At 41.6% G+C, this 20,861-nt stretch overlaps 1 protein-coding gene across 1 annotated transcript in view; it reads left to right on the forward strand.

Moving 5' to 3' along the window:
• The window catches only part of ZRSR2 (zinc finger CCCH-type, RNA binding motif and serine/arginine rich 2), a 55,654-nt gene that overhangs the window by 11,917 nt on the left and 22,876 nt on the right, over window positions 1-20,861 (forward strand). The window contains exons 3-8 of the mRNA XM_077480239.1: window positions 1,156-1,240; window positions 1,408-1,513; window positions 8,026-8,109; window positions 13,281-13,319; window positions 13,569-13,684; window positions 15,650-15,863. Coding sequence (XP_077336365.1) covers window positions 1,156-1,240; window positions 1,408-1,513; window positions 8,026-8,109; window positions 13,281-13,319; window positions 13,569-13,684; window positions 15,650-15,863 — 644 coding nt within the window. The remainder of the gene's footprint in view (window positions 1-1,155; window positions 1,241-1,407; window positions 1,514-8,025; window positions 8,110-13,280; window positions 13,320-13,568; window positions 13,685-15,649; window positions 15,864-20,861) is intronic.

The raw sequence follows: 20,861 nt of genomic DNA on the forward strand, positions 1-20,861 counted from the left end.
TCTTCCACAGGTTAGATGACCGGAGATGTGTACTAAAATATCTGGAGATTACGGAACAGTTTAAGAAATCTGATATCTTTTTTTTTTTTTTTTTTTTTTTTTGTCGAACGTTCCGACAACAAAATCCGTCTTTTTTTTTTTCTGACGAATTTTGCCCGAAACTGGTATTGCATACACACGGTTGGACAAAGTTGTCAGAAAATCCGATCGTTCGTAACGTGATGACGTTATTTCGTTAGGACGGGACTACGTTCAGGCTAGTAGCCAATAGCTTTGGTCTAGGAATTTGATCCGAGCATGAGTGGCACGTTGTCCAACCGGAATTCTCTAGAAACGATCGGACAAAGTCCGATCGGATCATATTGTCGATTTGTTGGTCGGACACTCTGACGGAAAAAGTCAGATGAAGCCCACACACGGTCGGATTATCCGACAACGCGGTCCGATCGGACATTTTCCATCGGAATGTCCGACCGTGTGTACAAGGGCTTAAAGATCTGGTGGAGACAGTGTTTCCTGAGATAGGAGGAGCCGTGGTCTCTCGAGTGTGCTGTCCTGAAAGCCTCTTGGAAAAAACATTACCGGTAAGTAAGATTTTTTTTTTTTTTTTTTTTTTTTTTTTCATATCCTCAGAGTTCTTTAACATGAGGTGTCATGTTGAACTTCCAGTGACAAGTAAGAGAGTGAGAGCAATAACACCAAATTTAACACACCTGCTCCCCTGTATAATGGCTGCATGTTGAGTTATTTTGAGGGGACAGCAAATTCACACTGTTATACAAGCTGTACACTCACTACTCTACACTACCGTAGCAACGTGTCATTTTTTTTTCAGTGTTGTCACATGAAAAGATATAATAAAATATTTACAAAAATGTGAGGGTTTGTACTCCCCTTTTGTGCGATACTGTGTGTGTAGATAATTTTTTAGGGGAACATTATTTTTGCTGTCTGGTACTGGCGATGAAGAAAATCTGAATTTTGGATTAGCTTCTATAAGTTTGAGGGGGGTAAGCAAGAGTTGAGTTGTTCACGAAAATTGAAAACAAAATATTTACATACTTTAAAGCAGGACTCCAGCTTTTAGACCTAATTTTTAAACAGGAAAAAAGATCCTGAAGTTCTTCTTTAACTTGATACTTTTCTGTATGGCAGAAGAGAAGAAAGGTCATGTCTCTGCTGAAGATATTGATGAAGAGGATGATGAAGAGGATGATGACCTCCAGTATGTGATTGAAAGGTCTGTGACATTATATCAAACGTGTGTTCTAAATTTGTTTTATTTTGCAGTCATTATTTTTAGATGAGCGTAAAATAACTTTCCAACTAGCTGTGTCCTCTCAATTGACCATAAATGTTTTGTGCGTTAATTATAACTGATGTGGACTAATTTTATTGCACATACAGGCAGAGGTTGCATGAAGAATGGCTTCTTCGAGAGCAGAAAGCTCAAGAAGAATTCAGACTGAAAAAGGAAAAGGAGGAAGCAGCCAGGAAACGGGAAGAAGAGGAGGTAAATAATTTAATGATTTTCCTTCTTGGCCAATATGTATCCAATATGGTATAGAACAGCCTAACTTTAACCACTTCAGCCCTGGAGAATTTACCCCCTTCCTGACCAGGCCATTTTTTGCTATACGGCACTGCGTTGCTTTACCTGACCATTGCGTGTTTGTGCGATGTTTTACACAAACAAAATTTACATCCTATTTTACCCACACATAGAGCTTTCTTTTTGTGGTATTTTATAACCGCTACTGTTTTTATTTTTTATTTTTTTTTTTTTTTTTTTTTGCGCTAAAAAAAGGGCAACCATTTTGAAAACACAATTTTTTGCTATAATATCCCAATTGTTTAAAAAAAAAAAAATAATTTCTTCATCAATTTAGGCCAATATGTATTCTGCTACATATTTTTGGTCAAAAGTGTGTGTGTGTGTGTGTATGTACACACACACACACACACACACACACACACATGTTGTTTTGTGCAAAAGTTTTTTTGTGCAAAAGTTATAGCATCTAAAACAAGACTGATCGGACACTTTGGACCATTGACATTTATACAGCGGTCGGAGCTAAAAATAGCCACTGATTACTGTATAAATGTCACTGGCAGGGAAGGGATTAACACTAGGGGGCGATCAAGGGGTTAAATGTGTATTCTAACTGAGGGGCTAGGACTACTTAGTAGGAACAGGCTATCTGTTTCTCCTCCCTTGACAGAACAGGGATGTGTGTGTGGCCACACGCATCGTGACCCCCGAGCGCCTACTATGGCTCTTAAAGGAGAGATAGATATATATAATATATTTTGCAATTAGCACAGGAGAGCCACATTCCGCCGTATTTATACAGAAGGTGATTGGGTAACGGTTAAAGTACAAAAAAAAAGTTGTAACAGTTATGTTGTCAGATCACCATACCTTACAACCTTTTTACGCCTCATGCTCAGGAATCCATTGGCCTGTGTTGCTGCATGGAATGTTTGCAATAAGCTCTGTTTAGTTGTGAAGGCATGAAATGGACCATAGTGTGGGTTCTTTTATCTGGAATGGTGCCCTTCCTCGGCTAGCTAAATCAACGCTACCCCTCTCGGTGCAACACGGGGGATTACAGAGGGTGGTAATAAATGGGGGAGTACTCGGAATGGTCAGGGGTGGGTAGTGGGGTTCCCCAGGGTTCTGTGCTGGGACCAATCCTATTTATTTGTTCATAAACGACCCGGAGGATGGGGTAAACCATTCAATCTCTGTATTTGCAGACAATACTAAGCTAAGCAGGGCAATAACTTCTCTGCAGGATGTGGAAACCTTGCAAAAAGATCTGAACAAATTAATTGGATGGGCAACTACATGGCAAATGAGGTTCAATGTAGAAAAATGTAAATGTAAATAAATGTAAAGTAATGCTTTTGGGTGGCAAAAATATGAATTCAATCTATACACTGGGGGGAGAACCTCTGGGGGAATTTAGGATGGAAAAGGCCCTGGGGGCCCTAGTAGATAGGCTCAGCAATGGCATGCATTGCCAAGCTGCTGCTAACAAAGCAAACAGAATATTGGCATGCATTAAAAAGGGGATTCATTCTAGAGAGAAAACGATAATTCTCCAATTCTACAAGACTCTGGTCCGGCCACACCTGGAGTATGCTGTCCAGTTCTGGGCACCAGTCCTCAGGAAGGATGTACTGAAAAATGGAGCGAGTACTCAGAATGGCAACAAAGCTAATAAAGGATCTGGAGGATAATAGTTATGAGGAAAGGTTGTGAGCACTGAACTTATTCTCTCTGGAGAAGAGATGCTTGAGAGGGGATATGATTTGAATATACAAATGCCATACTGGTGACCCCACAATAGGGATAAAACTTTTTCGCAGAAGGCAGTTTAACAAGACTTGTGCCCACTCATTAAAATTAGAAGAAAAGAGGTTTAACCTTAATCTACGTAGAGGGTTCTTCACTGTAAGAGTGGCAAGAATGTGGAATTCCCTTCCACAGGCGGTGGTCTAAGTGGGGGGCGGGGGGGCCGCCATTGATAGTTTCAATAAACTATTAGATAAGCACCTGAACAACCACAACATACAGGGATATACAATGTAATACTGACATATAACCACTTCACCCCCGGACAATTTGGCTGGCAAATGACCAGGCCACTTTTTGCGATTCGACACTGCGTTGCTTTAACTGACACGCAGTCGTGCGACGTTGCTCCCAAACAAAATCAACGTCCTCCCCCCCCCCCCCCCCCCCCCAAATGGGGCTTTCTTTTGGAGCTATTTGATCGTCTTTGCGGTTTTTATTTTCTTGCGCTATAAACACAAATGGTGACAATTTTGAAGAGAAAAAAAGCAATATTTTTTGCTATAATAAATATCCCCCAAAAATTTTTTTTTTCTTCCTCCGTTTAGGCCGATACGTATTCCTCTACATATTTTTGGTAAAAAATCGCAATAAGCGATATTGATTGGTTTGCGCAAAAGTTATAGCGTCTACAAAATGGGGAATAGTTTTATGGCATTTTTAGTAGTCAAATTTTTTTTATTTTTTATCGTGACTGTGACATTATGGCGGACACATCAGACAATTTTGATAAATTTTTTGGACCATTGCCATTAATACAGCGATCAATGCAATACAATTGCATTGATTACTGTAAAAATGTCACTGGCACTGAAGGGGTTAAACCACTAGGGGCCAGGTAAGGGGTTAAGTGTCCCAGGGACTGATTCTAACTATCTGGGGGGTGGGCTAGCAGTGACACGACGCTGATCACTGCTCCCGATAAGAGGGAGCAGACCATCAGTGTCCTGTCACTAGGCAGAACGGGAAGATGCTGTGTTTACACTGGCATCTCCCCTTTCTTCAGCTACGTGACACGATCGCAGACATCGAGTCCGCGGTCAGAGCTCGCGGCAGGCGCGCGCACAGTGGGGAATTTAAAGTGTCGTACAGGTATGTTACTTTGCCCAGCCGTGCCATTCTGCCAATGTATATCGGCGTGAGCTGGTCTTTAAGTGGTTAATCACACACATAGGTTGGACTTGATGGACTGTGTTGTAACTATGATTGGCCTTACCCATACCCAACTTCCAAGTATACTACTGGGCTGCGGTCTTGGTGGTGGCGTACTGGGGGTTTGAGGGCTAATGCTGCGGTATGTGTTGAGGCTGCCTATATGGGCTCCTTATCAGACTTTCAAAACCTAGTATATAGAGGAGCAAGAGCATACAATGATGTGCCAGGCCTGACTAGGACAACATTGGTTCGGGAGGCTGCTGGGCGTCGGTTGCTGCTTAGGGAATGATGGTCACCTGTACACCCTCTATGGCAGTGATGACGAACCTTGGCACCCCAGATGTTTTGGAACTACAAGGTTCTCCATCACTGCTCTATGGGGTAACCCTAGGCTAGATGACTTCCAATCAGTTCCAAACCCTCAAGTCTGGGCAAGATATCATGTAAGAACACTCCGGAGTCCAGGACACTAACTTCCAGGTTGCATGTTTTTTCGATATGCTCAGTTGAGGCATGCTGCCGGGTCACAATTCCCTGCTTAGCTTTTCCTACAGTTACATCCAGTTGAAGAGCTAGCCCTGAGGGTTTTAGAGAAGCGACTCTCTGCATTATTGAGGACCTTACTTGTTACTGATTCTTCTAAAATTGAGAGACTATGGGATAATTGGGAAAAGGATATCCCCAACGTAGACAGGGAAGACTGAAAGGATTGCCTTGAAAAACATTGCCCTAGCTTGGTGATATCCTCTAAGGATAAACTGATCCAAACGAAATTTGTGCACCGTGTATACTTTACCCCGGTAAGGTTACAAAGAATATATCCAGACAAGGAACCCCACTGCCCTGCTGTCGGACGCAGCTGGGTACATTCTTCCATACAGTATGTTCTGGTAGTGCCCTAAGATCATAGTTTTTTTTGTCTGATATTTTTGAGCTCATCAATACTCAACTCCAGGTAAAGATCCCTGTGTCCCTGAAACTGACCCTGCTGGGCATTCCTGATAATGCTAAGAGATCTCAACACAGCAAACTGTTGCTTTCCTACTTGCTATGCCAAAAAAAAGATCCTTTGTAACTGGTCATCTCCCACATTGTTCTATGAAGCCATGATTGATGCTACGCTACCTCTTTACAAACTAATGTACATTAGTCGTGGCTGTCCAAGGTGTGGCAGCCGTGGACTTCCCAATGAGTGCACCCTGACAGGTGGATGGTGATGTCCTGCTGACTCACCCTGCCTTTAGTTGCCCCTTCTATAGTACAGTGATCTTACTTTATTCTGAGGGCACTGTGGTAGTATTTCTCTCTTACTATGCTGTTTACAACTAACTCTCTCTAGAATGAAACTGGATGTTTTACTGTACACCTTAATGTGTATCTCCTTAATGCTGTGATGCCATGTCACCTGGTTATTGTTTGTTCTGATCATTGTAATTGTGTGGTGTGTTTTTTTTTTTTTTTTTTTTTTGGTATTCTGATACCTTGACTACAATAAAGCAATCCTGATTGGAAGAAAAAAGTTGTGATGGTGTGCATTAGATAAAATTGGAACATGTTGCCTTCACATGCAACACATTGCATTCTGTCACAGCATAGTGCAACACATGTTCAGGAAAATAACATTTACATTTTATTTTTGGCTTCTGCTTTGAACAAAAAAAAAAAAACTGCAAATCAATGCAACCCATTGAAAAAATGTACATCAGTGCAATGTGTTGAAAAAACGATGTGAACATGGGTAAGCTCAAGTGCATTTAGCCAGTGTCATTAATGTAAAGAAAGTGGTATGACTCCAGCCTTAGATTAATTATGGGAGGTTCTACATTCTCTTTGCAGTCCAATCTCTCAGACTTGGAAGGTCTGAGAGCAGGACTAGGGGAAATGCTTGAGGATTCCATTTCATAAACTGTGCTTGCCTTACTAAATATTTCATAGATTTAGAAACATGGGAGCTGCCTTTTGTGGCATGTTTGTGAGGGGTCAAGATTATTAAAATGTCTATCCTGCATACGTGTTTGAACTAAACAGCGAACAAGGGTAAGGATAGAAGTTCTTAACACAGGGGTTGACAAATTGGCTTGGAATCTAGGAGCCAGCTAAAAAAGTTAGGCGCCAGGTCCGTGACGGTGATCTGGACCTGTCCCTGGCCTGACATGGAGACGAGTGAGGGGAAGATGCGCCCCCAGCCCCCCACCTGTCTCCAAGTCATTGCCCATAGCTCTTAGAGGGACATTTTATTTTTTTTATTTTTTTCAAATGACAATTTTTTTTTAAATTGCATTTTAGTGTAAATATGAGATGTGAGGTCTCTCTGACCCCCAGATCTCATATGTAAGAGGATCTGTCATGCTTTTTTCTATTACAAGGGATTTTTACATTCCTTGTAATAGGAATAAAAGTGACACACTTTTTTTTAAAAGAACAGTGAAAAAAAAATTAAAAATAAAAGTTAAAATAAGAAAAAAAATTTTTTTTTAAACGCGCCCTGTCCCGCCAAGCTTGCGTGCAGAAGCGAACGCATATGAAAGCGGTGTTCAAACCACACATGTGAGGTATCGCTGTGATCGGTAGAGTGAGAGCAATAATTCTAGCCCTAGACCTCCTCTGTAACTTAAAAAGGTTCAACCTGTAGAATTTTTTTTTAAACGTCGCCTATGAAGATTTTAAAGGGTAAAAGTTTGTCGCCATTCCATGAGCAGGCGCAATTTTGAGGCATAACATGTTGGGTATCGATTTACTCGGTGTAACATTATCTTTCACAATATAAAAAAAAATTGGGCTAACTTTACTGTTGTCTTATTTTTTTTTTTTTCTATTAAATAAATGATTTTTCCCCAAAAAAGTGCGCTTGTAAGTCCGCTGTGCAAATACGGTGTCACAGACAGTATTGCAACAACCACCATTTTATTCTCTAGGGTGTTAGAATAAAAAATATATATCATGTTTAGGAGTTCTAAGTAAAGGGCGCCAGATTCCAGAAGGAACCATAGGATCGCAGAAGGCCTCAAAGCCGGGGGCTCAATTACCGGCTGCGCGGCCCTACGCGATCACGCCAGGGGGGTCTAAGGAGACAGGATACCCCCAGCTGTGCTGCGCCAGGTCGCTAAATCTAATCGACCTGGTGCCCGGGTTTTGTCGAGCCCTGACTTAATATTCTTAAAAATCTTCACAAGTTTCCTTTAAAACATAACGTCGTGTATGCAAGGTAAAAGAAATGCTGATTCTTTCCCTTTTCCAACCAGATAAAAATTGTGAAAGCATGCCCAAGTATGGAAGCCCAGGGCCCTGACACAAAATGTGCATAAGATGTAATTCTTATATGTACAGCTGGGAGTTGCTTCTGTGTACAGTGTTACTGTTTTATACCACCTCTTTTATGCATTATGTGTCTCATTGTGCTGTTTTCAAAATTAAGACCTAGAAGCTTATTAAAACAATGTAATTAGATGTGAGGCTAACTGCAGTCATTTGATTCAGTGTAAGTGATGTGTTTTTATTTCCCATAGAGACGGATGATAGCAGAATGGAGAGAGCAAGAGATGAAAGAGAGAGCAGAAGATCCAGAAGAAGTGAAGAAGAGAGAAAGAGAGGTGATTCCTGCAGTAGGAGGATAAACATACTTCTATCCTGCTTCAGCTCTAGTCAGATGTCTGTTGTATCCTAAATTAACAGCCAGAATACGTCTGTCTAAGAACTGCCTTGGATAACTTGTGTTTTATATTAATGACTATCCAGTTTCTCTTGCTCTTCCATGCTGCACTATGAGATGGATAGAGGATGTGGTTACCAAGGCTCATAGCTCTCCAGCAGCTTTATAGCAGGGATTTGTAGCAGCTAAACATTTTTCTAGTAATTTTCTCTGGTTATTTGTAGATTAATACAGTGGTGCTGCTGTTATAGATGGCTGTAATGCTTGTGTATGCAGCTATGAATTTCTGATGTGCCACAGAGATTAGCAGCTTCTTTAGAGATTATGAAAGTTTACTAAAGATGATTGATTCTGTGGCTAGCTCAGCCACCGTTGAAGTTGCTGCCACATCAACTTTATGATATAGTTTTTTCGGGGTGCCTATACGATACCAATATTTCGGCAACCTCTCAGGCCGATAGCCAATATTGTGTGGCAATATTCTGTACTTTTAAAAAGTTACTTTTTTTTTAATTTTTTTTATCACAGTTATTGCTGTCACAAGGGATGTAAACATCCCTTGTGACAGTAATAGGCAGTGACAGATGCTCTTTATGAAGGGATCAGGGGTTTATAAGACCCCAAACCCCTCCTCTGCACTGGAAAGTATTCAAAATGCCAATATCGCATTTTTTAATACTTTTTATTTGAAAACTTGCATCTCTTAAAATGCCAGTAATCCGGGAAGTGATGTCCTGACTTTGTTTCTGGGTTACTAGATCTGTACGAAGCATTGACTTTGTTTGGGTCTTCGGCCAGCCGGCAGATGTGCCGGCTGTTTGCTTGGGCCTCCCAGTGGCACGGGAGAGCCTGGGCGGGAGGAGGTGGGATTGTCCTCTCCCGCTGCTTGTAATAACAGCCGAGTGGCTGCTGGGCGTATAATGTTGGGGAGAAGAATTCACTTTAGTGCACATTAAAGCCCATTAGAATTCTCCTAACATATTACTGACATGCAGACTTTCTTTAAAGTGAACCCTTCACAAGGAAAATTGATCAGTCTGACATATTTACCCTAAAGGAGAAGTACAGCCAAAGCTTGTTTGGCTGTATTTCTTCTCTTCTGGATCACAGGAGTGCAGTTCATTTTGCACTCCTGTGACCGTTTTCAGCAGAGAGCAGGCTAAAGTCTGCTTTCTTCTAATTGCACAGTCAGTCAAGGCTCGGGCATCATCACGACCATAGAGTCTGTATCCGCCCTGATCCCTGGACCAGCACTCGGCTCAGGCTCTCGGTGAGCCGCTTAGAGCATGAGCTGGATGCTCCTGCCCATTCCACAGCCCACCGATCCAGTAAGCGCAGGGGATCAGAGCAGAAAGCCGCTGATCGACAGTCAGGAGCTCTCTGCTCACAGAGCTGTGAGAACCGAGCGATCGATGGTGTTCAATCGCTTGGTTCTCAGTGTTAGCGGCGAGGTGGGGGACAGATGCAGAATCGGACCAATGCTACATCCACCTGGGTAGGTATGATATCTCTTTTTTTTAAGCTAGTTCCTGCTAATACAGAATCTTGTTGGCAAGCATAGGGGCATACACTTTTTTTTTTAGTAGAACATTCTGACACCCCCTTCCACCCTCATAATGCAAACCGATATACCCTCTACACCAGGTTTTAGGATTCGCAGGGAGCTACTGAGCAGGTTTCACAAGAAAAGTATATGTAGGTACATCGTTGCACCTGGTTTTGTGCAAAACCTTTCCATTGACTGATCTACTTTTATTGTCAGTAAATTAATTGTATTACATTTAGGTGGCTGTTGATATATTGACCAATATGTAAATCTATTATTAAGACATTGTCTTTGATAATTGATCCTGTATTGCAAGGAAACCTAGTTCATCATTTTTGAAAAATGATTCCTTAACCTTATTTCCACATGCTAAGCCTACCAAGCCTCACTGCACCAAGATGTATCTTTTTATTAGAAAGTATCTGAGATATTCCATTAAATGTTTTCACATTAAATTAATATAAAAGATGTACATATAGATGTGTATGGATTCCGTATATTTCCACATGCCAATAAGAGCAGCCTGTAAGTCTTACCGTATATACTCGAGTATAAGCCGAGATTTTCAGCCTCTTTTTTGAGGCTGAAAGTGCCCCCCTCGGCTTATACTCGAGTCATCGCCGTCTGACTGCCCGATCAGCGTGTCGAGCAGACAGACGGCGGACATTCTACAATTCAAAAGCCGCGCCTCCGCCTCCGCCTGTGATAGGCGGAACACTCAATTTCCCAGCAGTCAGTGTTCCGCCTATCACGGACATCCGCTCATCCTCTTACTACGGACGAGGATGAGAGGATGTCCGTGATAGGCGGAACACAGGCTGCTGGGAAATTGAGTGTTCCGCCTATCACAGGCGGAGGCGCGGCTTTTGAATTGTAGAATGGCCGCCGAGAAGAGCGGCGATCCTGGAAGGACGGAGGCTCGGCTCGGCAAGGGACGACGGAGGCTCGGGACGACGGAGGCTCGGGACGACGGAGGCTCGGGACGACGGAGGCTCGGGACGACGGAGGCTCGGGACGACGGAGGCTCGGGACGACGGAGGCTCGGGACGACGGAGGCTCGGGACGACGGAGGCTCGGGACACAGGTAGGCTCGGGACACAGGTAGGCTGGACACACACAAGGCTGCACGGACACACACAGGGATGGATGGATGGACACACACACAGGGATGGATGGACACACACACAGGGATGGATGGACACACACACAGGGATGGATGGACGGACACACACACAGGGATGGATGGATGGACACACAGGGATGGACAGCCATGTCTCACCCTCGGCTTATACACGAGTCAATAAGTTTTCCAGTTTTTTGGGGGTAAATTGGGGGCCTCGGCTTATATTCGGGTCGGCCTATACTCGAGTATATACGGTATATTTCGATTTTATGCTATAGGTGCCCAACTATTTACTCTCTATAGTTTGCAATTCCTATATGTTTGCAAAGTAGCAATATTTGCCCTAAACACATACAGACTCTGCTTCCTGATTTATTATCTGTGCTACAGTGCTTTACAGTGTTAATCCTCTTTTCCCAATGTGACTCTACCTGACCCTTTCCATTTACGATAATGTGAGTCGTGCATTATTGTACTGTGAGCTCAGAACAATGTTCTGAAGGACGTCCAGGGTGTTGGCCCATTGCAGCTAGAGCTCAGATTGGTGTATACATTGTTTCAGAATAACCATAGGCTTGCATATTTAGAATAAATGAAAGGGGTGCATACTTTGTGTCTGTTGGCATATACATTTTTGCTTAATTTCATGCTACATTTAAAGGTTTCACTGGAGTGTATCTCCAGAACTCTGAGGCATACTGGCATGTTTTTGTAGAAGTTGGTTTCTTGGACATATAAATAGGCATTGCTGTACACTTTGTAGATGGAATACGCAAAACGCATATATGGATGTACCCAGCAATGTATTTTTTATCACAGAATAACATGTTAAAGCATGGTAAATTCAGGGGACACAACTCTGCACTTTTATCTTTGGAGTCCCAGTGGCATAAAGGATAACTATACTTTCAACAGGGTTCTGAAGGAGTTATGTTGTTTACAATAACAAAAAACAATGGCGTCCCTAGCAAGAACAGTGCTTTTCTATTTGCTTCAGTTTATTTTTGAGTTCCTCACACTTTCTAAATAACATAATTCAAATCTGTTCTGATGTAGTGCATAAAGTAAAAAAAATGTAAAAATCTGTAGGTCCTGACAAATTTAAAAATCAATATTGTACTGGCTTTTTGTTTTAAATGAGATTGAGTCAGAATGAACAGGCTGCATGTCATTCAACCTTGGAAAACCTCATTGCTGCTGTCTCTGCATGTTTGTCTGTCATTATGTTCTAGTGATTATAAAGAAAGTGCTATCCGTGCTGTGTAAAAATATTTCTGGTAAGGCTGCTAACACCAAAAAGCAGCATGTTTGCTTCAGTGAAAATGTACAAAATAATAGTGAAGCGCCTCAAAAGCATGTATTGTAAAATGAAAAACATAAAGCATAAACAAATAATGCAAATAAAGTCAGTGTAATAAAGCTGTAATTCCGATGTGATGTCCAATATAGTGACCGATATAGAGCAATAACACCAGTGTTGATACAGCAATTCTTCTTAGAAATGCTTCAGTGATCTCCCACCAACACGTGAATTTCAAACTCGCCAAAGAGAGTAGATGCCATCACAGCAGCTGAAACGCCCAAAACAGTAAATAGTATTGTTAAAAACCTAAATCTTTGATCGCTTGATGACGTCCCTTTGGACGAACCGCTTCAGATGGAGAGTTTCATTCGTGCTGAAGTCAAGCCATTGCTAGGTTCTGGGTCAACAGCAGCTTTCAGATGTGTGTTCATTGATTCACTGTCCTATATCTGCTGTATGCATGTTTTTAACAATACTACACTATAGGAACTTTTTATCTGGCTCTTGGTGAGCTTCATTAATCCATAGTTGGAGGCTTTCTAAAGAAGAGGAACTTGGAGTTCCTCTGCTGCAATGTTCTTTGCTGGATCAACATGCTCTTTTGGGCGTTTTAGCTGCTGTGATGGCAGCTACTCACTTTGGTAAGTTTTGGCATTCACTTGGTGGTGGAAGATCACTGAAGCATTTCTAAGAAGAATTGCTGTATCAACACTGGTGTTATTGCTTTATATCGGTCACTATATTGGACATCACAGTGGAATTTACAGCTTTATTACTTTATTTGTTTATGCTTTGTTTTTTGTTTTGCATGCTTTTTGAGGTGTGTCACTATTTTTTACATGTTTTAGTGATTGTGTTAGGCAGCCAAATGATGAGTCTGGTTTTTTTTTTTCAACCAGCGGAGTGTGGATGGGGGAATACTCCTAGCTGGGCTTTTGTATTCTGACAGTGGGGAGACTTGTAAATTTTATTAGATTATGAACTCTTGTCTTTGTAAAGTGCATTATATAGTATCATTTTAGTAACCATTATGTAGTGTTTATCTTGTGTATGTTATACATGTTAGACATTCTTAACCCGTGAAGCAGATACTGTGCACTATGGAGGTTTTTACTAGCCCTGTGTTTACACCATTTCTAGGAGGCCGTTCAGAAGATGCTGGATGAAGCTGAGAGTCAGGTAAGATATATGACATTATCTGGGCTTGACTAAAGATACAAAGATGGTGATATTACATGACTAAGCTAACGTGATGCTCAACTAAGACTTTGTTTTAAAGTGTGATCCGTTTCAGTCTTCTACTGGGTTTGATGAGCACCTTTACATTCCTAGCATTAGCTAATAAAATACATTTCTTTATCCCAATAAGAACACAAAGAAGGTCAAACCTATTTCTTGGCTGATATCATGTCATTGTTTCCTCCACAGTTAGAAAATGGTGGCACATGGCACAATCCAGAGGCACCAGAAGGTTATGGCACAGAAAAAGACAGAGCTAATTGCCCGTTTTACCTCAAAACTGGATCCTGTAGATTTGGTGAAAGGTAATTGACAAAAACCTATGTTCATTATTGTAGAAGTTTAATATTTTTGAACTTTTCATACCGTCTAATAGTTTTGATGCGCTCAAGGTGTCTCTGATCACAGGCTTGCTGTGCTTGTAGGCCTGGACTTGAAACTTACACTTGCTGAAGAGAACACCATGCCATTCATTGTTGCATTTGTCTTAAAGTGTTACTAAACCCTCAACGGTAAAATAAGTCTGTATATGCAGTAAAGCATGCTTGTTATACTCAGTGTGGACCATAAGGTTAATTGTGTAAAAAGACTGATTCCCCCCCCCCCCCCCCCCTTCTTGCATTTTGTCTCCAAAACATGTCCAGATAAATAGGCTGCACATGCTCATTTTGGTGTGTATTTCTAGAGGTTGGGCCCCCCCCCCCCCTTGGGAGAGTGCATGTGATCAGCACAGGGCCTGTTTTCACTGTCCAGACAGAGGGTCAGGGGTCCTGCATCCTGATAGGACAGCCAGTGCAGTATGAAAATGTATTCTACAAGCTATAACCAGGCACTGATAGAAGTCACAAGACTGCGATATACTGCTCATGAGAAAAGGTATTTAGAAGGTTATATTTACTAAAATAACTGCATTTTCCATGTTCTGTGTGTGCTGTGGGATACCAGATATAGTGAATGCAGGGTCCTGGGTTTAGTAACGCCTTTAAGGAGTTGACCCTCCACTAAATGAACTCTAAACTTCCTGTGCGTGTGTGGGTTTTTTTTTTTCCTTAAATGTGCTAGTTAAATCACTTTAGCTTCATAGTTCCCATCCTTTGGTTTTAAAATTGTACTGTGAAATTCTAAGCCAATGCATTCCTTTTGAACCCACTGTTGCTTCATCTATTCATACTGGAGGTTGAAAGGGAGTTTACTCCAAGTCCGAGTCATGTGAAAATTGGCTGCAGTCAGTCACCCCTAAAGGCACTGTGAGGTCCTATCCGTTTCCTGCTATCTCCGAAGTTGAATAAGGGCTCATGCTGACAGATGATGTTTTCCTCTGTTTGATGTGTTGGAAATGCAGATCATTAAAATACTATTGACTTGAATTAAGCAGTACAAATGACAATTCAGTCTGTTTGACCTGCTTTATGATGCATGTGGTATAGCAAACACAACATAAAAAAACACCTGTCAACATATGCCCTAAGACATTTTGGATGATTTTGAATTTCAGCATAGGTAAATAAAGGGGCAAATGTTCATCTCATAACCAAGAGTGGCCAGATAGGCCCCTTTCACATGGACGGACTAATCTGATCTGCCTGCCAGCTTTTCAGGTGGACCTAATCAGATCATCCATTGATACCTACCAACATCTGATCCTATCCGTTAGAAACAGATGGATGTCTAGCAGATTGGATGACAGCCAGATGTAAAAGGACAGGTGGTTTGTTTACATCTAACAAGAGGAGTGGACAGATCCCCGCTGAGCAGGCGGATCCGCTGCTGTAGCCCAACCATATCTTAAATCATTTAAGACAAATATTCAGATTTTTGTCAGCCCAGTCGTGACTCGTGACATTCTTTATACGTTACTATTACTTGAGGCCTGAAGTTGCAGTTATTCTTTTTATTTTTTATTTTATTTTTTTGTCTTCACAAGAAGATAAACCATTTTCTAGAGTTTACACTTTTAGCATTTAAATTCTAAGGCACTCTGATTTCAATATATGGAAGTGGGTTATACTATCCCCTATTGTTTTCTATGGCAGGACCTTCAGTGGCAGTGTGGCCTGCTGCAATTTTTACACATCTTATGTTGCCTAATGTATAGATGATGCATCAAGGAGAATGAGAATTCATGATGGGCTACAGATTTCAGTATGTGATTCAGCTCACTCAAGACAAATATAGATTTAGGTGGACTGACTCTGTCTTCAGTTTATGATTTATTATAATATCAGTGATAATCCCTATTGGGTTTTGCATCTTTTTGCCCTAATATACAGGTGTTCCCGCAAGCATGACTACCCTTCTTCAAGTCAGACCCTCCTTATCCGTAACATGTTTATTACATATGGTATGGAGCAGTGCAGACGGGATGATTACGACACAGACGCCTGCTTGGAATATGGAGATGAAGAAATTTACCAGCAGTTTTTAGAATTCTACGATGATGTTGTACCTGAATTTAAGAGCGTTGGACAACTCATCCAATTCAAGGTAAAGCTCCACATAGTACTTGTCATCGAAGGTTATTTCTGCTTTCCTTAAAGAGGTGCTCCTGCCCCCCCATGAAAAATTAAGTCAGCAGCTACACATACTGTAGCTGCCGAATTTTTAAATAAGGACACTTGCCTGTCCAGGGTTCCTGTGATGTCGGCACCCCAGGCTGTTTTCAGCTGTTGGGTGCTGCCGCTGGTTCCCTACTGCGCATGCGCGAAGTGCGCTTTCTAATTGGTCCGGCGTTGGAGGAAGGAGGAGGGGGGCCAAACTTCCGAGGGACGGCTCCATCTCCAGAAGTGGGGAAGGGGGACCTGCCAAATGTGGCACTAGAGGGGGAGAGGAGAAAGATGAGCGGAAGTTCCACTTTTGAGTAAAAGGAGTTTTAGAAAGTTGGAAACCATTTTTGATTGTGGCCAGCAGGTGTCAGTCATGCTGCAACTACAGAATTTCCTGACAATGTACTGTAAATAAAGTAAGTGTGTCTATGCCCAGAAAGTTGCAAGAAGTTTAAATTGTTTGACTGATGGGCGCTGTCTTCCACTTTTCACCTCAAGAGACAATATTTTTCACATTCATATCACAGGCTTTAACGTTTGTCAAAGATCCTCCGACCATACATTTCCAGAAAGCATAGAAACTAAAGACATTTTAAACAATGGAACAATTAATTTTTTTATGTCCAAATTTTGTACACATGTTTGTAAATTGTATGTTGTTCAAAACGTGCATGGAAATCTTAATTGGCACACACAAACTCAATATGATCTCAAAAGCATCTACTGGATGTAGATATCAACCACATAAACATTGCTACTTCATCTTTTTAACAATATACACGGAGAGAGGGAGAGGCCAGGATCAGCAAAAAGGGACCCGAGAAGTGGAGGATCCGGGCTGCCCTGTGCAAAACCAACTGCACTGTTTAAAAAAAAAAAAAAACTTTACAATCACTTGAATTTGCAACATTCGTTTTTAACACTGTGGGATGAAGAATAAGGATATTAATAAAGTGTAATAATTGCCTTACTCCGGTGCTATCCCTCTCTCGCATCCCTGCTGTCCTCATGTTCTGTATAGGCCATTGGTCCTGTATTGTACTTGATGATGTGCGACTGCGGCTCAGAGCATCTTACAAAAATGGCTTTGGGGGACTGACAGCACAGATGGACCTTGCAATGTCGATAAGGATGTTGAGCTTTAAATGCAGCAGTAGAAAGGCTCATATACTGTCCGATGCCTGATTCCCTGAAAATGGCATCTGTGCTTACCGATCCCACTAGGCCATTTAAGGTCTTAATGCATGATGACAGAGGTGAGTGTGTATGATGCGTTGTGTTATGATTGCAGACTATTTAAAATTGGTGCTTGATCTCCGCTGATTGAGAGAGGAGCGAAGCGAGCGCCGCTGACCTACACAATGTACTCGGCTTTATGTATGTCGTTGGCGCACGCTCCACTCACAATTGGCAGGGATCGGTGTATAACAAGCACCCGTGATTTTCCACCTGAATTTAAGGGGGAAATAAGTGCATGTCATACACCGATAAAAACTGTGTGTGTATATATGTATATATATATATATATATATATATATATATATATATATATATATATATATATATATATATATATATATATATATATATATATATATATTTCTCACACACAGGGATTTCTACATGATTGCATATTCTCTTTACACGTAATACTTTTCTAAAGCTATACTAATCATTTCTATTGATGTGAAAGCAGTTGATCGTTGGAGATTTGGTTGCTAAGGATGACTTCTACTTTTCTTTCAGATACTTTGTACTTGAGTTGTTTAGTTCTCCAAATGTCACTTCTTTAGTATTTGTTGTTTCACTGCGACAGCTTGACAGATGAATTATTAAAGACTTGTTTCCCCATTCTTCTCTGGAGGTCTGATCAAAAGACCATGAAACATTTTTGACAGGCTATGTGCCATCAGGTAGTGACTGTACTGTGGTCCTGTCTCCTCTCTGGACAGGGCCACCAAGTCCTAACTGTGATGCCTTGCAAATCAATAACAACTAGAAAATCAAACAGAATATGTTGGCTATGTGTCTCTTGCCAGGTGGTGCGCTGGCAGGATGTTAAAAAAAATAAATAAAAAAAAATAAAAAGGTCCTGCAAGCAGCATCTTTGGAGCGGTGTATACTGCTCCTCAATCACTACTGCCCATTGAAATGAATGGGCACTGCTGCCGAAGTGCCTGTAAATCAATTTGGCAGCAGCGTTACACGGGCGCATGTAACCCCTTCGTCGACCGCTAGCTGGGTTATAAGCTCCCTGCTGGCGGGCGAATAACGCAGCTAAAATGACGGTAAAGCACCGCTAAAACTAGCAGCATTTTACCATCAAGGCCTGCCCGTTCGAGTATGAATGCAGCCTTAAGTAATAAGTGATACAGAAAATGTCTTGCATGTAAACATTTATTAAACAAAACAAACCTCCAATCGGTTCACTTGTATGTATAATTTAGATAAACGATATCTTAAATATTAAATACACAAAAACAGGTAATCAAAACTTTTGGCCGAAAAAAAATTTGCTAACTTTACTATTTAGAGTTTATTTGTTTTTTTTCATTAAAGTGTATTTTTCCCCCAAAAAATTTAGTTTGAAAGACCGCTGTGCAAATACGGTGTGATATAAAATATTGCAACAACCGCTATTTTATTCCCTTGGGTCTCTGCTTTAAAAAAATAAAAATAAATAAAATATATATATTTGTGGGTTCTAAGTGATTTTTCTAGCAGAAAATACAATATTTTTGTAAGCAGCAAGTGTCAGAAAAGATTTAGTCTTTAAATGGTTAAACTGAAAACTCCTACAATTGGAGTTCAGTCCATTGATAAGTATAAACATTGTGTATCTTTGCTTCTTTTCTCAGACTTGGCAGGCTGCCCAGATTGGAGAGACAAGCCTCCACGGGAAGACTTCAGGCAACTTGCATTAACTTCTATTACAGAAGTCATTTGCAAGTTGCGCTGAAGTTTTAAATCCGCCTTTTTTTATTAGCACAATGGGCCGATGCTGATTATTTAAAGAAAACGCCAAAAATCTGCCTATATATCAGTCAACCTCTAATTAAAACACATGGGCCTGAAAAATAGGATCTGTTCTCTTACTAACCAGCTGCATTAACAAGATACATTTCCAGCAACTTTAATTATTTTGTTAGCTATATTTGAGGTCCCTATGCAGTCTTCAATTTTTAAATGAAATTCTGCTGCAGTTAGAAAATGCATTACTTACCAGTCATTTGGTTCAGTTCAGTCATACAAGTCATCAGTTTCCATTCAGTCATTGAGAGCAATGGAATGGTCTGTGTAAGCCAGTAGTCATGGACTCTGTGCGACATGTGTTCACACACTCAATACCCAGAAGTATTGGGTATTTTCTTCTGAATGGAGTGGGAGGGGCTTGAGAACAGACTTTGCTTGTAGAAAATTCTCCGATCCCATTTGGCAACGTTCGGGGGGGGGGGGGGGGGGGGGGTTGTGGGTATCCTGTCCCCACTTCTGGGAGACCAGACTGCAGCGCATTACATCAGTGGCTCAGCTTCCTCCTCCTTCCCCCGCCAAGAGTCCAGAGGTGCCTCGCACATGCGCAGTAGGGACCCGGCGTGAAGCCGTAATGCCTCACTACCAGCAATGGCGACGGCATCACCTGACGGAAACATATGAGCTGTGGTGCTGACATCGCTGGACTCCAGGACAGGCAAGTGTCTGATTATTAAAAGTCAGCAGCTGCAGTATGTGTAGCTACTGGCTTTTCATTTTTGCAGGGGTGGGCGGACCTCTGCTTTTAAATAATATGTGAAAGATGTCCATGAATTTTAATGGAACTGTGTGTGTACATGTTTTGCCCTGTGCTTTGGGGGGAGGTCAGTGATCATTGACCACTGTACACAAAATACAGACCTTTCATTAAATGGTGGTTGTGAAATTGATTATAATAAATATGAATACTAATGTCATCATTTTTGTAGATTATTGGCATAGAAGATAATTAAAACACACATGCCTTAGTGGTAAGCTATATATTCCAACACACAACTGAAGTGGCCCTATAGGAAGAATATTACAGACTGTTATGTTTGCCTGTAATAGCCAAGATAATAGGATTTTTGTACTCACAGTAAAATCCTTTTCTCTGAAGTTCATTGACTGACTGACATAGCTCCAGTAATCTTGACCGTAGGTTATTACGCCACCTTCAGGAGAGGACTAGGCACAACATGTAATGCATGTGAAAAACAACCAAACTTTACAGTTCCGCCCCGGGGGGCGGTCCCTCTAGTAATAACCCCTCAGCCTGCCTCCTGCAGCTCAGTACGTCAACAAGCAGTATAACGTAAACCAATAGGAGGGGAGGGTGCTGTCATTCAGTGAAGCTCAGAGAAAAGGATTTTACGGTGAGTGCAAAAATCTTTTTTTCTATTTCGTTCATTGACTGACACAGCACCAGTAATCTTGACCGTAGGGACTTCCCCCCAAGCCGTGTCATAACGGGGGGGTGGGAACAGCAACATAACGTCACCCACAACCTGCGATGCGCCCTAACAGGGGAGTCACCATCTGAACTAACCGCATCAGAACTTGCGATTAAACCAAATGCAGCAAAGTGCATTAACATTCAAAAAAGGTAACTTTTTCTTAACAGAAGAAGGAGTGTAAAATTGCAACATTTTGCGGCCAAAGCAGGCATCAGACGATGCGCTTACATCCACTTTGTAGAACTTTGTAAAGGTGTGAACTGACGACCAAGTCCCCTGCCTTACACACTTGAGCAACTGACGCTTGATGCCGGAAGGCCTAAGAGGTCCCAATTGCCCTGGTGGAATAGGCCATGACAGGAAGGGGGGGCACCTGCCCTTTCAAGGCATAAGCCTGGACCACGATCTGTCTGATCCACCTGGAAATGGTAGCTGATGAGACCGCCATCCCTTTTTCCGGACCAGCTACCGAA

This window comes from Lithobates pipiens, unplaced genomic scaffold (genome assembly GCF_037356315.1).
Source record: "Lithobates pipiens isolate NorthernLeopardFrog02 unplaced genomic scaffold, aLitPip1_a1.2 Scaffold_16, whole genome shotgun sequence".
Classification (NCBI taxonomy): domain Eukaryota; kingdom Metazoa; phylum Chordata; class Amphibia; order Anura; family Ranidae; genus Lithobates; species Lithobates pipiens.